The sequence below is a fragment of the Pseudorca crassidens genome, chromosome 2 (assembly GCF_039906515.1).
Source record: "Pseudorca crassidens isolate mPseCra1 chromosome 2, mPseCra1.hap1, whole genome shotgun sequence".
NCBI lineage: Eukaryota > Metazoa > Chordata > Mammalia > Artiodactyla > Delphinidae > Pseudorca > Pseudorca crassidens.
Window position 1 is genome coordinate 103,581,970 of NC_090297.1, and position 24,886 is coordinate 103,606,855.

The 24,886-nt window shown below is 37.4% G+C and overlaps 1 protein-coding gene across 4 annotated transcripts in view; it reads right to left on the reverse strand.

Moving 5' to 3' along the window:
* Positions 1 to 24,886, reverse strand: part of GDAP2 (ganglioside induced differentiation associated protein 2) — a 71,124-nt gene that overhangs the window by 16,119 nt on the left and 30,119 nt on the right. For all 4 annotated transcript variants that reach the window (XR_010941027.1, XM_067727429.1, XM_067727427.1 and 1 more), the window contains exons 6-11: positions 20,371 to 20,447; positions 13,897 to 14,056; positions 11,759 to 11,915; positions 3,936 to 4,012; positions 3,097 to 3,173; positions 140 to 279 (exon numbers count right to left, since the gene is read on the reverse strand). Coding sequence is in view for 3 of the 4 variants with exons in the window: in XM_067727429.1 (XP_067583530.1) it covers positions 140 to 279; positions 3,097 to 3,173; positions 3,936 to 4,012; positions 11,759 to 11,915; positions 13,897 to 14,056; positions 20,371 to 20,447 (688 nt within the window). In the remaining variant the exon portion in view is untranslated. The remainder of the gene's footprint in view (positions 1 to 139; positions 280 to 3,096; positions 3,174 to 3,935; positions 4,013 to 11,758; positions 11,916 to 13,896; positions 14,057 to 20,370; positions 20,448 to 24,886) is intronic.

Genomic DNA, 24,886 nt, shown 5'->3' on the forward strand with positions numbered 1-24,886 from the left:
AATATCCAATCTAAGTAAAATAAAAATCTTAGTTACATGAACTATCCTTTCACAAAATACACAACGATGTTTGCTATTGCTTAATACTCGGAAAGAAAAAGGCTGCTTTCCCCCTTCATAATTTGAGAAGATAACTAACTTGACATCAACAACATCGTAGAGTTTCTTCAGGAAGTCAGAGTCCAGGTGATTGTATTCGCTGGTCAGTGTGTGAAAATATACTAATACGTATTCCTTCACAGCAATGTGATCCATTACATGGATAAAATATAAGAGAGCCTAGAAGAAAAATAAAGATAACAAACATTTTGTACAGTAGTCTATTTCACAGATGCCAAGAGAGAAAAAACCTAGAAGATTAATCTGCACCCCAGGCGCTGCAGAGAAACATCTCAGACTAACGAGTACCTCTTTAAAAAGATCTTCAGGGGAAGTGTCTCATGCCAGTGTTTAGTAGTGCACGTAATGCTACAGTATGGTCCCCTTCTGTCTTGTTCTAAGTGGTGGAGGAGAATCACCAGTCTCCGTCCTTTCAAACAACTCTTCACATACTCAAAAGAGCTCTTCAGTCAACTACCAGGTTTTCTCTCTCTGGAATAACGGTGTCAAAACCATTAGAGGGAGAATTTCTAGACTTTTAATCATTCTTGAAGGTTCTACCTGCATTCAGTGAAAGTATTTGCAGTCTCCACTGAGAAACGGACTAATGGCTCTCACGTAACCAAGAATTACTATAAAAGGACATTAGAAGTGATGCCGCACATGGCTCACTTTGAGGGCTAATTTTGTTAGCATCTTTGACGTTGAACTGAATGAGGAAAATGAGAACAGGTTTAGTGAGCAGACGGCAGTGGGCTGGGCAGCACTTCCCTGCTCTGCCTCAAACTTAATGTGACCTGGATCAGTTAGAGGAATATGCCATTACAAGAAGGATGAAATTTAAGAGAAACATTAAACACAAAGCAGAGACACGATATGGGCAGGGCCAGCATGACCCAGTGGTGTAGCTATAAACCATGACAAAGAGGAAGCTAAGAGGTAACAACTGAAGATTATTATCAAACAGGTTATTTCTCCATTCCTCCTCAGGGGAGTCCTTGGCATTAACTTGAATGGACTAACATGGATTAGGTAGCATGGGTCCAACTGCTACCAGAGCAGACAGAGGAGGGCACTAAGGAAACACAGTACCTTTCCAGTTGCTACCTGGTTTGGACTTCACAATATATACGAAATGATATACCACGAACATCCAGAACACCATGTAAGTACACACCAGAATCAAAGGCAGGGGTTTACGCTTTTATTGGTATCAATCACATTATTAATGCTGAGAATGAATGTCATACTGATTATCAGTTGTTTTTTCCCCTGTGTGTATGTGTGTATTTTTATTATTATTTCTGCTCTTGCCAGACTGCTTCTGGTCCTCTTTCTATCCACTCACCACCTCAAGGCAAGGCAATCAAGATATCCATTTTCAGCTTCAAATTCCCCATCTTTAGCTTGAATCTTTTTCATTATAAAGAAGTACAGCCATATGACAGAAAAATGTAGAAAACAAATTCTCCCTAAAACTATGAAATCCATTTTGAGATACTGATATGCATAAACTCGCACCATGCCCCCCTCCCCCACAAAAAGGTCAATGTACATACAAGCTGTTGTTTCTTCTCCTACTGATATTATACCATAAACATTTCTCTATAGTACTTGCCTCTATAACCATAATTTTTCAGGGTCACAAAACATTCCATTTGTGGATGCATAATAATTACCTGTTAGGAATTTAAGTTATAATTTTGGGCCACAAATGAGCCTGTGAATAACATGCCCAATCCAGGGCTTCCACAGTTTTTTTTACCCAAACACCAGTGACCAGGAGTTTAAGGGCTTAGCCAGATAAAATTATCCCCTTTTGCACAACTGTGTTTTATCTTAAAATTGTATTTAATTTTTACACTTTTGAGTACATTTTTTTTTTTTTTACTATGGTTAAGAATTATTTATTAAAGTGATTCTCCTCCTTTGCAGTCTGTGTCTATTACAATTGTTCTAGGAAGATCTACATATTTATCCCATGGATTCAGTTGTCCCTTGCCCAAGTATTCCAATTTGGGCAATTTCTGGGCCTATAGCTACTTTCAAACCTAGGATTATTTCCTTAGTACAAATTCTCAGAAATGGGATTAACGGGTCAGTGGGTGTGACCACTTTGACAGTTTCAATTCATCTTTGGTAACAATGATTATTATTTAAAAGTAATGGCTAATTTTGATGACAGTCCCAGCTGGACCATGAAGGGACAAGAAAACTCCCCCGCCTGACATGGAGGAGGAAATGACAACAGAAGCGTGATGTCTACTCAGAATGAGGAAGAAGGTGGTCTTCTCCCCCTCACCACTTTTCCTTTGATTATAAAACTGTAGCCCACTAAGGTCTCGGGGTGCAGCACCTTCTCGCCCACCCGCCTGTAAGCCTCACAAGTGTCCTATTCTAATAAATCACTTCTTATCTATCAAAAAAAAAAACAAAAAAAGTAAAAGTAATGGCTAGTTTTGAAGGTGAAAAAAGAGATCTCATTTTAATTCACTTTTTTTTTTTTTTTTTTACTACTAATCAGGTTGAACACTTTGTTTACCAGTAATACCATTTCTTCTGCTATGAATCATCTATTTCTGTCCTTTACCTCCAAAAGAAGGGATTACGAAATTATGACATCTTGGGTTAACTACTTCTTCTCTTCAGAGAGATAAAAGAGTTAATGTTTCTTGTTTCAAGAAAAGCAGAATTTGATTATTAGTACAGTTATAATACAGAATGAGTCCAACCAAAAACTTGCCAGTTACATCATATCCAAAACAAAGCAGCTGAATTTTTGGAGATCACAGTATGGCAATTCAGTATTTCCGTTTCTCCCAGAGCGCAAAACCAAACCCCTTACTGAAATGCTATGTGCCAACTTGCAGAATCAGGGCTGCTACTCTATCACAGATACACAATTCTGTCTCATATTCTAAGCCTTGATTCCAAATTCATGTCCTACTTATTTTTTAAATCAACATATTTATAAAACAAAGCTGTTTAATGGCTTACCTTGTCCATATCTATTAATGTTACAGGAATGTTTCTTCCAACTACCACCATTACTGTGCGACCACAGTTATCAACACCTACAAACAGGAAATGTAATCAGCACCCAGAAACTTTATTCCAAGAATATTATCTGTCCTGGGCTCTGACCTTATAAAAATATTCTACACAAATGTGAAAGACTGAAAACCAGGAACATAAGTTTTTCAGATTTCATCTTCAGATTTCTTTTAGTATGTGGAAAACATCACCTTTCTTTTCTTTTTTTTCCCAGCTTCATGAAGTTTTGATGACTGCCCTTACTTTTAAGATAAGCCCTCTTACAGGTTTTAAATCAGGGACAGCCAAAGGTAAGGTTGAGGGTAAAGATTTTTTTTATAAATAGCTTTTTGTTTAAGCATACTACAACTTTTAATAACATCAGTGATCCAGGAAAAACTAAATGGAACTCAAATCTGAAAATTAACGAGTACTGCCTGGAAAAGAAATATAAAGGGGGAATCTGATAACTTTTACTGTCTCCGTTATTTATTTATGTAAGGTTTGAATTTTGTACAGCAGGATTATGGTACTTTTAAAAGTAGAAAAAAAAATTAAAAGATAGGAAAAAGGACACTGAGAAGAAATGAAGTTGGCCAATGTAGAATTACTAGCTGAAAATCTTATAGGTTGAGATGCTATTTTGAAGATCTTGATGATGAGCAAAAACTATCTTCCACTGTACAAAAAAAATCTATTCAGAGATAAAATGGACAAAATCAGAGAAAAGTGAAGTCTCTAATAACATGCTAAGTAAGGTTCTTAATCAGTAAAAGAATAAGTTACCATATCCTTAAGCTCACCTGTTTGGTATAAGGCTTTTAGAGAAGCAATATCAGATAGATCCTCAGATCTTGCTTGACACAACCAGCGATTATAACTAGAGAAATAAAGGATATAATTATTGTAATAAACAGTTGTAAATTTATAAATGAGACCTGTTTTTATCTGTCTGTGTTCTTAAAGAATAATGTTTTATTATAATGAGAAAGGAGTTAAAGAGGCTGTTACACCATGCAGAATCTCTACTCTGTTATTGATTAAAAAAAAAAAAATGAGTTACTGAGAAAGGAAGGTATTCACACTAGATGATTTTTAAAAATCCTTTACGAGCAAATGAAGACTACTCATATAATTGGCTAAGATACCAAGTATTCTAACATTGTTTTTAAATACTATTATCTTCCCCTACTAAAAAAAAAAAAAAAGCAAAGAAGGCCTAAAGCAATAGCAGTTCTCCACAACAGATGTTCACTAATCCAACAAAGACTTATTGAGTGCTTACTACACAAGAGGTATTGAGAATACTCTAGTGAACAGACGTGGTCAGACCCTCAAGAAGTTTACTTTTCAGAAGAAAACCAGGTAAGTGTTGTACATGTTATGTTGGACCACAAAGAAAGTAGGTAATTTTTTCTGGGAAGTCCAGGCTTATTTAATGACTGGCTAATCAAAGTAGCTGTGCTGATACTCTATATACCAGATCATAAAGATGGCAGTTTGGCTTTGGCTAAGAGGATACTGAAACTGGAAGAAACGTAAAGATCTCAAAGAGTGGAAGTGATCTGAAAAAGGTCAAATTAATCTTAGAGTTACCAGTTAATGGTAGAGTTGAATTTGAAGTTCACTCAAGTCTCCAGTTTGCTGGAAAGGTCAGTACTTTTTCTACTATTTCATACTTACTTTCTTAAAATTCAAAGTGCCACTTACTTAATTGTGAAAAAAGCTTTCAAGGTACCTAAATGCATGAAAAGCAACTTTGAAGCATCTAGGTCACATATGGCAACATCCCACAACATGAAAACAAACAAACAAACAAACTAAACTAAACCAGAAGAGAGGATACTTGGGTCCTCACGCTATCACTTTCTATGCAATCTCAGGAAAGTAGTTTCACCCCTACGGACCTCAGTTTCCTCATTTGCAAAACGGTGTTTATGTAGGATACCTTTCAGCTATGAAGTACAATCACACAACTAAGGATATTTAATAGGACGTCTATTACATACGGATTGTAATCAACAAGTGATATGCCTGCTAGTTTCACAGAAATTGTTATTGTTTGTGAAAACAATACTTAGTATTGCATAGTTCTATAGTCTATGTTTTTAAATTTAGAAACGTGCCCACCTGTGCAAATTGAATTCAAAGACAATAACTTTTAATTTTAGTTTAAGATATAATTTGCAAGTCAAGAAAGGATCTGTGTTTATTGTAGTTCTCCCTATTCATATGTACTATTCCATATTTTCATACAGAGCTATTTCCGAGGTTATTTACACTAACTCCCCTATTGTCCTGCTTTCTAATTGTTTTATGATTAAGCCATCTCCACACATCAAGACTAAACAGAAAAATATGTCTTAAAAGTCTTATGAGCACCACAGGTCATGGCACAGAACATGTAACAGGAATTCAGTAAATACCTGTTATTTTCTATACTCTCTGTGTATTCATTAGCTCATTTTCAAAGATTTATTGCATAAATGCAATGCCTGCACCATAGCAAGGACTCAAATCTTTGTTGAATAAAATAATAAACATGAGTATTATTCAAGGTATTTTGGAGGCCTGAGAAGAATAATAAAAGGCCCTTGGCTTCAGAGTTTGAGGTTGAATATATGAGACAGACGTATTACAAAGACAACTAACATTGTAATAAGACCCAGTGAGATAAGCAATACAGCAGACATCTGAATACTGTATCAATCAAGTATGTATGCTAAGGTGGGGACTGGCATGGGTAGGAGTGGGGGCTGGGGGTGGAGTGAGCAGAAGTGGAGGCAAGGTCCAGGCCTGTTATAGAACTAACTTCTCCCTTCTTTATATCACAAAGATCAGCACAAGGCTTTACCCACTCACTGCAATATTTGCTTCTACTCTGTTGGACCTCAAGATAGGGACTATGTCTTAGTTGTCTCTATATTTCTAGCAAATTTCTAGGGTAGTTCCTGACACTCAGTAACTATGTATTCAATGAACTGTGAAGAAAAAAAAATTTTAAACTGGAACTCAGATGTCCAAAATAGAATTAATTAACAGAAGCTTTTCCTGACTTGATGCAACTATCCCACACTGGACTTAGTTAAAATCCTTGTTATACACTCTTATTGCACCCTGTAATTTAAATACATTTTTCATACAATAATTAGTTTAACGTTTCTCTCCTTTGCAAGACCCTAGGCTCAATGAGGCCTGGGGCTGTATGTGCCTTGCGTGACACTTTATTATGTTTCTAGCTTGGCACGTTAGTAAGCGCTCAATAAATATTTAATAATGAATGAGATAAAGTTTTTACTGTGAGAAATGACATAAGAGTTATAGGCAACTGGATCTTAAGCCAACCAAGGAACACTAATGAAAAAGAAGAAAGTTCTTGTGAAATAATTTTAAGAGTGATATGCCCAAACTGTGTCACAACTGGATGGAAGACCTGGAAATATTAATCAAGACCTAGACAACTTGTCTAATTATTTTAGATGTTCAAGCGAATTATTACACAGAGACAAGGCAATGTTATGAAAGGAATGATCTAACCCTACAGCCGATCCATGTGACCGTTGGTTTTGTTACTGAAGGAAGAATTGAAGGCTTTCAAAAAGATAATTCTAACTAAAGATCTACTTACTTCCTAAGAGATTTTAAAAAATTTATCATTTGTTCAACTTGATCAACAAACATAACAGAAACCAAACTCAACCTGTGTAAATAAAATCCTGATTTAGAAAGAGTAAGAGAAATAAAAATTTTAAACTACAGTCTTAAACATGTAGCCATGGCAGAGTATGTAAACAGATGACCTACAGCTCAGTTATATAGTAAATTCCTAAACGATTAGTCATCAATTCTCAAACTTTTGAGTCTCAGGACCCTTTCATATTTATGTTAGTTACACCTACCAATATTTACCATTTTAGAAATAAAAAGAGAGATTTATAAAAAATATTTATTAATTCAAAAATAATAAAAACCTATTACGTGAACACAAATAACTTTTTATTTTTAAATAAGCTATATCTAGGGAGAAGAGTTACACTCTTACATTTTTGCAAATCTCTTTAATTTATGCTAGATTCTTACATCTGCTTCTGTATTTAACCTACTGCAATATCACACATTAAGCACTCTCTGGAAAACTCTATTGAACACTACAAGAATGAGAATGAAAAGAGCAAATAAGTCTTAGTAAGATTGTAAGAAGAGTTTTGCCCTCATGGGCTCCCTGAAAGGGTCTAGGTTTCCTGGGTTACACTTCTGAGCTGCTGACAAGACCTCATCTTTAATTATCACAGACATGGGGCACATGAATAGGAAATCTGAAAATCTTTTGATTCAGATGTAACTTATCACTCAAGGGAAGTGAGTGGCAGGGGTACCACGCCTTTGTTTCTTGGTTCAAGCTCTGGGAACCATAGGCTGTGCTCTTCCCCAAGCCTGTAGCTATGTGTTAATTGGATGTGCACAACAAACTCAGCGCCACACAGAACACACCATGACATGTGAGGGTAGTGTGGCTCACTCATGAATTTCTAGACTAGAGAGACTACTTTATCTGTATATTTCAGTTCTAGAATATTATCTTGTACAGAGTAAATATCCAATGTTTCCTGAACTGACTGGAAACTGTGAACTATGTGACTAACTTGAATCTCAAGATCATGGCCTTCTACCAAAAAGAAGGACAATGCTTTACATGCTGTATTCATATTCCTTCCTAGAACCTACCCCTTTGCTGATGACCCCTTTCCAGAAAGCATGGACTCAGTAAATACAGATTCATTTTAAACTGGTTTGAACTAGTCATTATTAAGTGAAACAAATCTCATTAAAGAGAGCAATACAGACAGGCAAATATCCAGTCCAGACAAAAACAAATGCCACTTTATCTGTATCACTCATGCAAAAATTAAAAAGGTGTGTGTGTGTGTGTGTGTGTGTGTGTGTGTGAGACAGAGAGAGAGAGAGAGACAGACAGACAGACAGACAGACAGAGACAGAGAGAGGGAAAAGAGAGAGAAGAGAATAGGGTAACTGATTTGAGAAAGGTGGTAACAAAGCAGTTCTCTGTATATGAAAACAAAATGTGTCTGGTCCTTTCCCAGCTTCTCTGAAGCTGGTCTGTGTAGGTGCCTGGAGATGGTGGTAGAGAAGGGAGATGAGCTGCAGTAGCCATCTTGAAGGCTCATCTTCAATTAGCTGTAACTCTGGTCAAATCACTCTTGGTGATCAATTCATCCTTCTGTAAATTACAGGGATCAGACCAGATCAGGTACAAAATCATCTAAGAAATCATCTAAGAAACCTTAGAAGGATGATTCCTGAGGCCTTCCCACAGAGGTTCTGATTTAGGAAGTTTGGTGTGGGGCCTATGAATTTTTAGCAAGCACCCCTGGTAATTCTAATGCTTATACACTTTACACTACATTTCAGAAAACTGTATCAGATAATTACCAAAACTCCTTTCAACTATAATGTACTGCTGAGAGACCACAGACCAGTGGTTCTCAAAGTGTGGTGCATAGTCCCAATACTTTTTCAAGGGGTTTTACAAGGTCAAAACTATTTTCATAATAACACCAAAACATTTGTTTTTTCACTGCGTTGACATCTGCACTGATGGTGCAAAAGCAACTGTTGGATAAAACTACTGCTGCTTTAGCATGAATTCAGGTGGAAGCACCAGATTGTACTAGTAGTCGTTGTGTTCTTAATTGCCAAAATACTCACAGGAAAAAAAAAGTCAGTTTCATTTAAGAATGTCTTTGATGAGGAAGAAAAAATTATTAATTTTATTCATTAACCCTTGGAAATACATCTTTTTAATATTAATGTGTCACAAAATGGGAAGAACACACAAAGCATTTCTGCAGACCAAAGCATGAGGCTGTCCTGAAGAAAAGATCTAGTTGTTTGACTTGCAAGCTGAACCAGTTGCTTTATTTCATGGAACACCATTTGTCTTCAACTAATGACTGGCAGACAAACTGTGGTTATTTAACATGAGTATTTGGCAGACGTTTTGTCAAAAATGAATAAAGTGACCCTGCCATTTCAAGAAAAAAAACCAACAGTATTTGTTACCACTGATAAAATTCAAGCTTTAAAATACAGATATAATGTTAGAAAATTTGTATCCACCACCAGAAGCTAACAGTTTCTAATACTTAAGGACTTTTCTGATGAGATCAGTGGTGATATTATCAAATATAAGTTTTTGATATTGTGTAATGTAATGTGTCAATATTTGGAACAACTGAATAATTACGTGAGTCAGTATTTTCCAAAAGACCAACACATCATGTTGTAAATTCATGCTCTAAATTCCTATTATAAAATCTACTCAAAGTGCAGGATAAAACAACACATTTTAATATAACAATACAAAAATTCATAAATATGGTTTGAGATTCCATATTACAACATTATGAAACTACCATTTATTGAGTTATGGTGTACTATCAAAGCATATCCCCAACTATTTGAAAAGGCTATTAAAATACACCTTTTTCCAACTACGTATTTTAATGAGGTCAAATTTTCTTCATATACTTCACCCAAAACAAAGTATTGCAACAGTTTGAATGCTGATATGAGAATCCAGCTGTCTTCTATTAAGTCAAACATTAAAATATCTGCAAAAACGTAAAACACTGCATTTCTCACTAACTTAAAAAATAGTTATTTTTCATAAAAACATAATGGGTTATTTTTAAATGAATTAACAAATAATTTATCATATGATAAATATTAGTGGGTATAAGCCAGGTAAAAACAAAAGCTCTTTGGGGTCCTCAATAATTTTTAAGCATGCAAAGGGGACCTGAGACCAAACAGTTTGAGAACCACTGCCCTAGTCCAAAAAACAGGTACCCAAATCTAGTTGTACATGAATCATGATGTGAAAAAGTTTTAAAATATACATAGAGGCCAAATCCCAGTCATGTGAGGGAAAGCCCAGTCACTGTATTTAAAGAAAAATGTTTGCCAGATGATTCGTACACATGGCCAAGTTTAGAAACCACTGAAACTGTCGTTCGATTGTGCTTGCCTTTAGAAAAGCTATTCGTTGGTGCCCCCTAGTGACTAATTAGCTTTTGTTCATGAAAATAAAAGGAGATCTGGACTTCCCTGGTGGTGCAGTGGTTAAAAACCCACCTGCCAATGCAGGGGACATGGGTTCGAGCCCTGGTCTGGGAAGATTCCCACGTGCCACAGAGCAATTAAGCCCGTGCACCACAACTACTGAGCCTGCCTTCTAGAGCCCGTGAGCCACAACTACTGAGCCCGTGTGACACAACTACTGAAGCCTACATGCCTAGAGCCTGTGCTCTGCAGCAAGAGAAACCACTGCAATGAGAAGCCTGTGCATTGCAACGAAGAGTAGCCCCCGCTTGCTGCAACTAGAGAAACGCCCGTGTGCAGCAACAAAGACCCAATGCAGCCAAAAATTAATAAATAAATTAATTTTTTTAAAAAAAGGGAGAATAAAATGAAGACCAGGAACTCAGGAAAAACAAAATTCTAATTCTATAAGGGACTCCGGAGATCGTCTAGTCTGACTCCCACTTTATACATGGAGACTAACAACAACCACACGTCATTACAGTATTGTGTGATAAGTGCTAGGCTATCCTTTGGTTAAGTATAGGATGTAAAAAAAAAGGAAAAAAAAAAAGCATACAGAGGAGGCATTGATTCCAGACTTCTATTCTGTCTATTCCAACTTATCTCCAGGGAGATAAGTTTCTAGAGGCAATCACTTCTGAGCTGAAACCTGGAGAATGAGCAGGAATTGAAGAATGAGAGTATTCCAGTCAAAAGGGATGGCAAGTACCAAAGCTCAAAGGTAAAATAGACCATAATTTGCTCAGTATTGAAGAGAACAGCAGTGACCAATTTTAAGAGCTTGCTAAGTACCAGGTACTGTGCTAAGCTCATTACATTATCTTATTTAACACTCACAACAACCCTATGAGATGTTATCCCCTCAACTAACCCTATAAGATAATGAATATTAATCAATTATGGTGTACGATTTTTCCTTTCCTTTAACATTTTTTGAAAAGCAGCTAGCTTTCCAAGGACTGTTTGTTAATCCTTGGACAAGCTTACCCAGAAGTACAAAAGCTGCTTTTCTTTATGTTTCAAAAAGGAGTTATTCAGAATTGCTTTAGAAAACACCTGAAAGAAATGGAATGGCTTTATAAGGTCCCTGGGATAAATCAGGGGGAAATAAAGCTCTTTTAACGTTAATACAACCATAGATTATGCTTTAATTATAAATATAGTAATGTTAAGTAAAAACTTTGTGACTTGATTTTTCCCTTCCCCTATTTTCTGCTTTTAGAATATAATCTCACCCAAAGACACTACAATCGCAGTAGAAAGAGTAGGAGCTCTGAAATCAGAGATGCATCTGAACACTGACTTCATCACATACTAACAGTGTCCACTGATATTAACTTTGAATTTCTGCATCTACAAAGTGGGGACATATCTTTCTTAGTGGATTGTCATGAAGAATAAATGATGAGACCATGTTACGTGTAGATCATTTAGCAGAGGTAGGCCCTTTCTTGTTTCTCATGTCCTTATGTGTCTGTCAGTCCAAAGGGGTTTGCCTTACTTTCTTTGATGCTGCTTCTGCAGGGCTGCCTCTGATAACTGTCCTTGAAGGATCAGTCTTCTTTGCTTATCAATATCTCCTTCCATTCGAGCAAAAGCATGAGAGCCAATGAAAGAGAGATCAACTCCCAAGCCTTCATCCTCCTCTTCTTGGTTGTCTGCAACAAAAATACTATCAATAGAGATGGCAAAACTTGACAGTAAATGCTACAAACAGATTGTGAATGCTGCTATAGGGATGAGTGCACAGAAACTCAAAAAAACAGGGTTAAGGTTATTTTTTGAGAATGAAACTGAAATCAGATTCAGGCGTTTGAAGAACTGAAATAATGAAAGAAACCACCTGTCCATGTGGGATGGAAGTTTTAGGAACACATGAAATCAAATCAAGGGGACCTAGGTGTAACCTTAGGAAGAGAAGAGTAGAACGTAATAATAAACAAAAAGATAGAAGCAATTATACTGTATGTGGGTTTAAAGATGAACTGTAGCACAACACCTAACCAAAGAGAAATAGAAAGAAAAAGTGTTTGGGGTCATTTATCCAGAATTGTTTAAGAAGGGAGCACTTGACTGGCTGGTACATAATCTTCAGTCCTTTTGTCAGGGAACCCCTGAAGGAAGATGGATGGACCAGGATTTCAGGGTGTGATCCGTATTCACTAAGATATGTTTTGACTAGCGGTCTGATTTTCTACACTGGTCATGCCTACATAATCATTCTGGTACATACGAGTTACAGTTCTCACTACAAATTAATGTTACCTTTCTGATTTATCCATATGATCATTTTATGTTTGGCTAGCAGCCAGTCCCTTGGGAATGGATCATCTCTTAATGTGTTCCCCACTGCCTCACTAGATCTGTTTTAAAAAAATTCTTTTTTAAAGAAAGAAAAGCAAACAAACAAAATCCTTGGACCATGGCAGGGGAGCTTCCCAAGGCAATGCCACCACCAGAGGCCGTTCAGCTGGGACCTCCTCACATCTATACCTCTGCTCCTCAAACTGTGACAGGCAAGGGCCGAGTGTGCCTTTATTAAAAAAAATACCCATAAATGAATCTTCTCTCAATCCCTCAGGTAAGGCTGATTTTACATCTATTTTAACAGATTCTATATTCTAACTGAAAATAGTTATGAACACTAGAGCCTATGAGGTAACAATATTTTGAGATATGGATGCAAATCAAGCAGTCTTTGAGGATGGGGGACAGAAGGGAACCTTTTGGCTAATGACTGCCCGATTTTGCTTTTTATTACCCCTTGTCATATAAAACACATTTTACGCATTTAAGAAAAATTATATTCTATTGTGGTAGTCACAATTATGAGGATTTCCAAATGATGCTGGGCACATTTCAAGGCTGTACTCTATTGGTGGCTCCCTAAAAGTACATGAGTACCCCTCCAGGAAAGCTTGGTTCACAGACATTTTCTGATAAATATACTGGTGATAAAAAAGAGATGAGTAGTCTTCTATAGATTTTAACTTGATGCTCATTTAAAAGTGTTCACAGCAGGAATCTCACAGTAATTCTTCAACTGCTGAATTTTGACATCAAGTTCCAGCAATGAAGCTTGTAAGGCATATCTCCAATAACACGTATCCAAGAAGATCAGTACAAGCTGTCATACAGAACAGCTTCAGAGGAGCTCCCATCCTACCCTGCTCTACTATCATTTCAATCTACAGGGGTATGTAACCTAAAGAAACGAAACAAAACGGCATTCTTGTTTCAGTATTTAATGTTAGGTATGGCTTTCAGAGGACACAGTTGAAAATTTTAGATGATAATATACTTGACTGCTTCCTCAACAGTGTCCTGCATGAAACTATAAACTTCGTGAGGGTAAAAATGTTGTCATATCCACCTCTGAATCTCTACTGCTTAACACAGACTTGACATTATATATATATATATATATATATATATATATAAAATACATATATATATATTTTACATTTAAAGAGTAAACCTTAACAAGAATAAGACTCTAAAAACGCCTAAGTTGGTCTTGATCTTAGTGTCACACTAATAGCCTCCCAAGGGTCAGGCTGAACTTCCTACTTCTTCGGTGGCTGATGTTACCAGAGCCTTTGCTTCCTTAAGAGGGAAAGTAAGAAAAGGAGAACTCACCCTCCGGGGCACCAGGTTTTTCACTTATTCTTATCTGCCGTTCGGGTACCACAGGCTCCCCTTCTGCATTTCCAATATCTGCAGGTAGGTATGGCAATGAGCAACTCTCCTCCTTTAATGACCTTGGGAAGTACAGAGGTAGCAGCTTTTGGTAAGTAGCCTGTGTGAGAAAAGCCAAACATTGTGTGAAAACTAATGAAGTAACGAAGCAGGCACCAGCAGTGCTTAGTGTTCCTTACACCGTGAAGACAGCCTTCATCACGGAGAAAGGCCACACCACTTCTAAGCTCAGACTGTACGCTGCCTGGGACCCTCAATCAGTTCTTGTGTTAAGGATCAGGGTTTGTCAGTCACTCAAGTTGAGCATGATACCCATCCTGGCAGTTCCAGGTCACTGAACCTGGAATGAAAAGTTCTGTGACCCCTGTCCCCAGTCCCTCCTTCACCTCACTAGTGATATTTGTCTTTCAAGATTCAGCTCAGACACCACATCCCTAATCCTCAGTGTGCCATCAGGGTCCACTGGACCCAGGTTTAGTTTTTGAGATTTTTTTTTTAACAGTTCTAACTCTTTGTGAACGATTGCTATTTCATGACTTCCATTCTTTCTTAGAGATTTCTCAAAGAATAAAGATATATCTCACTTAAAAAAAGAGAATAAAACTCATTCTATCTTATAATTTCCATATGCGTTGGTCCATTGGACTCATTCCAATATCCATGATACATTATAGATACTTAGTGCTCTTATTTTTCCTATATCTTGAAGCATTTTGCTTTTTCATCATCCTAGAATTATTTTATCATTATTCATCAATTATCCCCAACTATACCAGAAAAGACTACAATAGAATAATAAGAAACCAAAAGAACGATGGAATTGCCTAGAAGGGCAGAGAAATCATTATCTATCAGTTTTCCCATTATGTCACCTGCAATACTTCATCATCTTTCATGTAAATAAGTATATTATATGAGGTACATAAGAAGACTGGATTGTAAGTCAATTGTACTCAATTAAAAAAAAAGACTAGACACAACATCTTTGCAGCCTTTTTAAAAAACAGATATAATTCATGTACCATAAAATTCACGTTTTAAAGTATACGATTCACTGGTTTTTAGTATATTCACGAAGTTGTGTAATCATCACCACTATCTAATTCCAGAACATTTCATCATCTCAAATAGAAAATCTAAGCTCATTAGCTAGGTCATTCTCCATCCCTCCCTCCCCAAACCCCTGACAGCCACTAACATTTCTGTCTGTATAGATTTACCTATTCCAGACATTTCATTAAAATGGAATACAGTATATGGTTCTTGTGTCTGGCTTTCTTCACCTAGCATAATGTTTCTAAGGTTCACCCATGCTACAGGATATATCAGCACTTCATTCTTTTTATAGGTTAATATTCCATTGTATGTATATACCATATTTTGTTTGTCCATCTATCAGTAAGTCAGACATTTAGGCTGTTTCCACATTTTGGCTGTTATGAATAATGCTGATATGAATATTTGTGTACAAGTTTTTGTGTGGACATATGTTTTCAATTCTATTCTGCATATACCTAAGACTGGAATTTCTTTTTAACTTTTTTAGGAACTGCCAGGCTGTTTTCCAAAGTAGCTGCACAATTTTACATTCTCACTAGCTATGTATGAGGGCTCCAATTTCTCCACATCCTAACTCTTGTTATTGTCTGTCTTTGTAATTAAAGTCACACTAGTGAGTGTGAAGTGGTACCTCACTGTGATTTTGATTTATATTCCCTTATTGGTTAATGTTATAGAACATCTTCCCATGTGCTTGTGTATTCAAAACTTTTGCCCATTTTTTAAGATTTTATTTTTTCATAGCAGTTTAAGGCTCACAACAAAATTGGGAAGAAGGTAGAGAGATTTCCCATATCCCTTCAGCCCTCACACATACAGTCTCCCTCATTATCACCAACCCCCACCAGAGTGGTACGTTTGTTATAACTGATGAACCTACACTGACACGTCTAATCACCCATAGTTTATATTAGGGTTCACTCTTGGTGTTGTACATTCTACAGGTCTGCACAAATGTATAATGACTTGTATCCATCATTATAGTACCATAAAGAGTATTTTCACTGCCCTAAAAATCCTCTGTGCTCTATTCATCCCTCCCCCATCCTCCGGCAACCACTGACCTTTTTACTGTCTTGGTAGTTTTGCCTTTTCTGGAACATCAGATGGTTGGAATCATACAGTATGCAGCCTTTTCAGATAGGCATCTTTTTTTTTTTTTTTTAATAAATTTATTTATTTATTTATTTTTGGCTGCATTGGGTCTTTGTTGCTACATGCGGGCTTCCTCTAGTTGTGGCGAGCGGGGACTACTCTTTGTTGCAGTGTGTGGGCTTCTCATTGCAGTGGTTTCTCTTGTTGTGGAGCACGGGCTTCTTGGCACGCAGGCTTCAGTAATTGTGGCATGTGGGCTCTAGGTGCGCGGGCTTCAGTAGTTGTGGAACATGGGCTTAGCTGCTCCGTGGCATGTGGGATCTTCCCAGACCAGGGCTCGAACCCGTGTCCCCTTCATTGGCAGGTGGATTCTTAACCACTGCGCCACCAGGGAAGTCCCAGATAGGCTTCTTTCACTTAGTAATATGCACTTAAGGTCCCTCCATATCTTTTTATAGCTTGATAGTTCATTTCTTCTTAGTGTTGAATAATATTCCATTGTCTGGATGTATTACAGTTTATTTACCCATTCACCTACCAACATATTGGTGCTTACAAGTTTTGGCAAATATTAATAAAGTTGCTATAAATATCCTTTGTAGTTTTTTGTGAGGACATAAATTTTCAACTCCTTTGGGTAAATATCAACTTTTGTCCATTTTAAAATTGGGTGATTTGTCTTTTTACTGCTGAATTATAAGAGTGACCAATTTACCTATTTTTATTTTGGATGCTTGTGTCTTTGACATCACATCATATCTAAGAAACCACTGCCTAAGCCAAGGTCATGAAGATTTATACCTATGTTTTCTTCTAACAGTTTTATAGTTTTAGGTCTCATACTTAGTCCCTAGATACATTTTGAGCTAATTTCCTTTATATGGGTGAAGTAGGGGTTCAACTTCATTCTTTTGCATGTGGATAACCAGTTGCTCCAATACCATTTGTTTATAAGACTATTTATTCTTTCTTCATTGAATTGTCTTGGCAGCCATGTCAAAATTCTATTACACTGATCTACATGTTTATTCTTATGTCAGTACAACATAGTCTTACTTACTGTGCTTGGAGTAAGTTTCAAAATAAGTTAAGTGTGAATCCTTCAACTTTGTTCTTTTTTTCCAAGGTTGTTTTGACTATCCTGGGTCCCTTGCATATCCATGTGAAATTCAGAATCAACTTGTCAATTTCTACAAAAAACTCAGTTGGGATTTTGATAGGGATTTTGCTGAATCTGTAGAACAATTTGGGGAATACTGCCATCTTAACAATATTGTCTTCCAATCCATAAACAGGATATCTTTCTATTTATTAAGGTCTTTTAAATGTTTCTTCAAATATATTTTGCAGTTTTCAATGTACAAGCCTTACACTTCTTTTGTTAAGTTTAGTCTTAAATATTTGATTCTTCTTAATGCTACTGCAAATGCAACTGTTTTCTTAATTTCATTTTTGGATTATTCTTTGCTAGTGTGTAGAAACACTATTTTTTATATTGATCTTATGTCCTGTAACCCTGCTGAGCTCCATTACTTCTAATAGCTTTTTTGTGGATGTCTCAGGATTTTTTTACATACAAAAACATAGCTAACATTCCTGGGATAAATTCCACTTGGTGATGTTATATTACATAATCCTTTTATATGTTGCTGGATTCAGTTGGCTAATATTTTGTTAAGAATTTTTTCATCTCTATTCTTACGTGTAGTCTGTAATCTGTTTTTAACTTTCATTGGAAAGATTTGAGAATTCAGACTTTTTCATTTTCAGTCCAAAATAGCAAAGAGAAGACAACTGAACAAAGATGACGTTTCAGAATTATTAAAGGAATCAAAGGTGAATGTAAAGACACAGACAGCAGCACTTCATTTAAAGATGAGGTTAAGATTGATCATATGAAGTGAATCTCAGACACTGAGTCTTCAGATGACAATATCCTAGATTAATCTTCTCAAATTCAAGAACCTATGAGTCAACAACATATTTCTATGGGCAAAGTAGAAATATGGCATTCTCATTCAGTGAGTCACTATAGGAAGAACTTGATCATACAGGATTTTTGTGATAAGAACATTTTACTAGAAAGATGTGACAGTATTCTTTCATCTTTTACGATGTTTGTGCAACAAAATTTACTTGATATAAAAGGTTGGTTACATTTCAATTCTTACTGAAATACCTTATCAAATTGTTTTTTATTATCCCTTTATTATTCAATAAATTATTCTTAAAACAACTTTTTAAAAAAAAGTCCTTTGGACCTAGATGATAAACATTAATGACTATTTTTTTCAGGTATACTGCAGGTGAAGAATTTTTCTCTGTTCCCCTGGGTCTGGCTTAGGTGCCCTGATAGACTGTCACAGCACTGTGATGTACACTCCCAGCACAGCACTTGCCACACTTCAGGGTGGTCTTTGGTTATCTGGCTATCTAACTATTAGTCTACAAACCCCCTGAGAACAGGGTATCTTATCTTGGTACCTTACTTGGTATCCTATTCTATGACATGGTCAAATCTCTAGCCCAGACTTCACTTCTCAGCTTTAGACTGACAAGCACAATGGCCTGCTGATCATCAGTTGAATACACTGACCCCCTAGGATTCAACATGTTCAAAATAGAACGTGTCTTCAATCCCTTCTCCTCTCTAAAACTTTCCCCCCTTTCTACCTGCTATCTCACTGGTGGCATCATTATCCAGTCATCCAAGCCAGAAACCTAGGAGTCATCCTTAACTTCCCTCTCTCTTTTCCCCTACATATGTGTGACCTCCAACTCCAGTTGAATTTGTTTAATATTTTTTTAAATTTCAACACCTCCAGTGCCCTTGTTCAGGCCTGATCATTTCTCACTTGGAATATTACAACTGCTTATTATCTCTTCTTGTCACTTGTCTTTCTCCTTCAAAATCATCCTCCACATAGCTAATACAGAAGTTAGACCACATCATTCGTCTGCTTGGAGCTCTTCTATGTTCTCCCATTGTATGACTGATAAAGTATGAGATACCAGGCCTTGAGTGATCTTGCACCTGCCTAACTTTCATTTTTGCCACTCCTAGCCTCACATTTTACGCAATACACTACACCCTTTCTGCTATTTCTTACTTATATGCCTGTGCTTATGCTTGTATGACTACTGTTATTTGCCCTTCCTTTGGAAAATTTTAGTTACCTTTTACAATGATTTCAACTTACATATCACCATCTATGGAAAGCATTTCCTAACCCCATGCCAGGCTGGAGCTGTGTGCTCCTGTCCTTCCCATACCTCCATTAATGCCCTTACCACAATGACCATAACTTATCTGACTTGTCTGTCCCCACCAACAGACAGCGGGTTCCTTGAGGACAATGACCATGACTCATCCACTGGTGTATTCCCAGAACCCAGTGGAGTAAACCTGATATATCCTAGAATTCAATAATAGGTCACTGAGAGAATGAATGAATAGGTAAACCAGGTGAAACAAGAAGAGATAGCAAACATGGTAAATGTGTCTTACTTCAGCAAATTCAAAATGGTTTATATCTCATATATGTACCTACATATACTTTGAATGGCTATTTCACATGTATTAATTCATTTATCACAAAACTCCTGACATAAGTACTGTTAGTATTCATTTTTTATCAAAGCACAGAGAGGACACAAAACTTGCCCAAGGACACAAAACTCAGAAGTAATACAAGCTGAATGGGACAGAGCACACTAAAGCTAAATAAAGCTTAATAAGATTTAAAAAAGAACTTATTTCCTAAAATGGCTCTAAATTAAATTGTAACATACTAAACCTAACCACACATAACAAACCATAAACCTCACAACTTACTCAATACTAGCCACTAGGCTAGGCTGTCACCTGTTTCCAGGTCACAGAGATAACACGGCTTTTCCAGCAGTGGTGGTTTTCCAGTTATGCTGCCCAGGCACCCAGTGCTTAGGTCGTAAGGCGATGCCTTGAGCTGTCTTGAGAGCTAATATAGTGAGTAAATCAGAACAACTCCACCTTATAAGATTTTACTGCGTGATAACAGTTTACCAGTGAAAAACATGGATAAGATGCTCCTCCTGACTTGCTTTTAGTCTCCAGTATAGTCTTTTTCAACAAATGATGGTAAGCCCCACTACCGAACATGTGCACAGATAATTAGGATTTCCCTGCTGGCAATTCAGTTAACAGATAATGAAGAGACAGCGGCAAACACTTACAAGTGAAAATAAGATTTAAACAATGCAAGATAATTAGCAAAATACCTCTTCAAGTTCAGAGACAGCAAATACTACTTTTTCAATAGTCTCTCCGTGAATTTCGAGGAATCTCCTTACCGTGCCTAAGGAAAAGAATAGAAAGATTAATTCAATAAATAAGAAATTAATTGTGAAGAAAAATCAAACCCTTCAAAGTTTTATTTCTGTAAGGGATCACTCCTCGTGTCATTCAGGTCTGTGCTCAGTGACACCTTATCAGTAAAGCCTCCCCAGATCACCTTATTTAAAAACTCTTCCCTGATTTGCTTTCCTACAGAGCAACTATTCTGGACATTTCGTGGTTTCCTGTTTATTGTATATCCTCCCCACCCTCCCTGCCCCATCCATTAGACGAAAGCGCCACAACAGCAAGAGCTTTATTTTATTTACTGCTTTATTGCCAGTAAATAGTGCCTGGCGATAGAAGATGCTGACTCCAGACAATTCTCCCTTATCCAGTATATTCCTTTTATTCTCTGGGGCCTCTCTCTCTGACCAGAATGGTCTAGCACAAGTGCCTTTCCATTAATCAGTTACAGTATGAGAAGTCCTCCTCAGCTCTTTATCCCTGTCAATATCCTATTGAACCAAAACTGAATTATTTTTTCTTAATTTCTATCTTATCCTTTCTCTATAAACTTCTTTTTTTTTTTTTTTTTTGCGGTACGCGGGCCTCTCGCTGTTGTGGCCTCTCCCGTTGCGGAGCACAGGCTCCGGACGCGCAGGCTCAGCGGCCATGGCTCACGGGCCCAGCCGCTCCGCGGCATGTGGGATCTTCCCGGACCAGGGCACGAACCTGTGTCCCCTGCATCGGCAGGTGGACTCTCAACCACTGCGTCACCAGGGAAGCCCTATAAACTTCTTAATAATGAGACCTAGTGGCCTTTTCTCAGTCCCTAATTTACCTGCAATCTCTCTCTAGATGCCCACACCCCACCTTTTAAAAATATTGTCCTCTCCAAGTTCTGTCCTCCATTATTTTTAATTTTCTTGGTATATATATCTTCTTGAGCTCACTAATTTGATTGCTAGATAATACTCCACATGCTGATGGCTCCCAAATCTTTATACTCTGTTTTCTGAACAAAAGACCTGAAATTTCCTACAGCCTGCTGGGCATATCTGCCCAGATAACTGAGACCTCAAACTCAGCATGTCCAAACCTGATCCCAACAGGTCCAAACCTGACTTCCATCTCTCCTCAACACCTGCTCCTTTACCTGTACTCCTTATTTCAGTTACACAGCAACAACCAACCACTCACCTAAGCTAGAATCCTGAATTCTTCTGACACTTCTTCCTTCATCCTGCATTTTCAATGTGTTATCATGTGTTTTAAATTCTATTGCTAATATTTTTAACAGCCATTCCTTTTCTCTTCCAGCTGCTCTCAGGCTCTCAATGATAACAAAGACGTTGGCAGTAAGTTTTCAACTGTTCTCTTGTTTCTCTTTCCAAGCCTACATATTCACTGTTGCCTGAGTTATCTTATGTTACCTTCCTTACTATTTCTGATGGCTGTGCACTGCTTATATGTTAAGATCCAAAGTCCCCATGGCATGGCTCTCCACACCCTGACAATTAACCACCCCTCCACCCCTGCCCTTTAGTCCTATTTCCAGCTATTTTTCCCACCTATCTTATGCTTTAGCCATTGGCTTCTTTGCTGTACTTCGAATATGCCACTTACCCTACCTCTGCCTGCATGGTTGCCTTTGACTAGAATACCTTTCATCCACCATGACCCTCTCTTAGTGAACTCCTACTCATTTTTCATGGCCCAGTCAAAAGCCATCTCCTTTGTATAGAACTCCATCCTTCTGTGTGCTCCTCCTGTAATCTTTTAAACAGCCCTCTATTTGTGAACTTTGCATAGCATTTTATATCTAGACTGTGAGCTTTCTGAAGGCCAAGTAAACTTAACATTAATACTGCTAGGGCCTTGGGACTGCCCTCGTGGTCCAGTGGTTAGAATGTTGCCTTCCAACGCAGTGCAGGTTTGATCTCTGGTCGGGGAGCTAGGATCCCACATGCCTCAGGGCCAAAAAACCAAAACATAAAACAGAAGCAATACTGTAACAAATTCGATGAGGACTTTAAAAATGGTCCACATTAAAAAAAAAAAATCTTTAAAATAAAATATATATATTACTAGGGCCTAGTACACCTTAGGAATATGGCAAGCAATCATTCAAAAGTAGTAACTGAATGAACATTTTATGACTCTGATTATCAACCTATTGCTTGCCTTGTTCACTACTGTGTCTTGAGAGCCTAAACAGAGGAGACCCATTTGTTGAAGGACTGAACAAATCTTCCTAATTCTCTTTCTGTCAGGTGACAAATTTTTTCATTTCTCCCTCTATTCTGCTTTAATAATTTTTAAAAAATGAAATAAAAAAACCCCGATTTTCTTCCATCTTATTTACTTTGACACCAAGTTTTAATGTTTACACAAAATAGTTTCCCAGCGTATAACTGGGGCATTTCCTTTGGAAGACAATGTACGATGCCAACTAGTAACCAAGCTGAATTCCCTCAGCAGCACAGTTCACTCAGAAAAGTAATTCTGCAAAAAGGAGAAAAAAAAAAGTGATATCATGGCTATAAGGTTTTGGTACTGTGCACTATTCTTTGCAACCAACTAGGATGCCATGTGCCTAACTTGTAGTAAAAACTCTGTAAGTGGTGAGAATGACATGTGTGACATTAAAATTTCCAAACTGAAAACACAGTAAGAACACCACCATTGCCTTTTTTCTCACCACTGTATCCTCTTCTATACAGCATAGGACCTAGCATATAGTAGTCACTCAGAGTTCTGTTGAATGAATAAATAACATGATAAATTTATCTAAATGTAGATGTTTCTTTAAGTTTCTTCTGGAGAAGAACTAAACTGCACATGAACTAAGAAAAAAAAGATAAATAACTTAGTATATCTATCATGAAGATATTACTTGGATTTCAAATGAAATAAATTTCAATAATAGTTTAATAAGTAAGAAAGCTTTTGGAACTAAGGACTTAAGAGTTACAGCCTCAGATTTGTTCTTGGCCCATATATGCTACAAAAGCCTAAAAGCCATTTATTTCCCAGATGCTTAGAAAGTATGTGAGCAAAGGGCACAACTGTTTGTGTGTGTGTGTATTTTTTAACGAGATGTTATAGTTCTGCTATTAGATTTAAGGTGTAATAAGTCAAGCAGGTCTTATAACATACAAGTTAACCTGCTTATCTTAAAGCTTTACATTTCCTTTGTGCTAATTAAATTTCTAGAAATTGCTTCATCAAAGTCCCTTATACCTACTTTTTTTCTTTGTAATTTGAGGAGAATTTAATTGAGGGACCATTTACAAAAGCACATGCTGGGTTTCTGGTTGACAATTTCAAGGTAGGAAGAGTGGGCTGGCTTTCTACCCTGTGACAGGCAGAATTCTAAGATGACATCCAAAGAGTCACAACCTGGTTGAATCTCCTGCCCTTGAATGTGGCAGGACCCAGCAGAAGTGAAAAATGTCACTCCTGTGGTTGAGTTACATGGTGTGAGGCACTGGCTGGCTGATGGAAGAAGAGGTTCTCCTGCTGCCCTAGAGGAAGTGGGCTGCCCTGTTGGGAAAGGGTCACGTAACAGGGAACTTCAGGTGGCCTCTAAGCGCTGTGAGTGGCCCTCGGCTGACAGGCAGCAAGAAAGCAGGGACCTCCAGTCCCACAACTGCAAGAAACTGAATTCTGCCAATAACAACATGAACTTAGAAGTACCCCCCAAGCTCCAGAGATGAACTGTCCGGCCCACACCTAAGTTGTTGCCATGGGAGACCCCGAGCAGAAGCGTCAGCCGAGCCAGACTCCTGACTCATAGGAACTATGGCCTTATACCTACTTTTGATCTTTATCTGCTGTTACTACAATTACTGCTCAAAGCTGACTCCTCTGTGGTACTGTATCAAGTGACTTATCTGAGGGCCACAGAGCCAGAGTTAGACTGGTAGAACTGGGAACAAAAACCAGTCTTCTTGACTACCTTTTCAGAGCCTTTGCTACAAAATGATGGTGTCTCTTTAAATTCTAATCCATATAATTACTTTAATAAAAAATGGAGACATAAAAGGCCTATCTCAAGCTATGAGATATGGGGCACAGGCTAAACAAAAACAGAGAAAGTTAAGACCTGCCAAGAGCCTTGCCAAGGAGAATTATATAAAGGTAGGAACTTTGCTTTGGTAAGGCACCATTCAGAATACATGCAGGCTAGCTGTAACAGTAGTTTCCCACCAAAGCAGTCCTAACTCAAGCATAATGAATTATCTAGTACAACACATAGGTTACTAGACTTGGGAGTCAGAAGGCCTGTATATATGTTCCAAGTCTGCATAACCCTAAGAAAATGATAAATTTCTGAGCCTCTTTATTTGTAAAACAAATACCTAAAACACTACACTACCTAAAACACAAGGCTGTTGAAGAAGTGAAATGGAATTTCTTTTATCCCTTTTTTAATACATATTTCTTCAGCAAGGA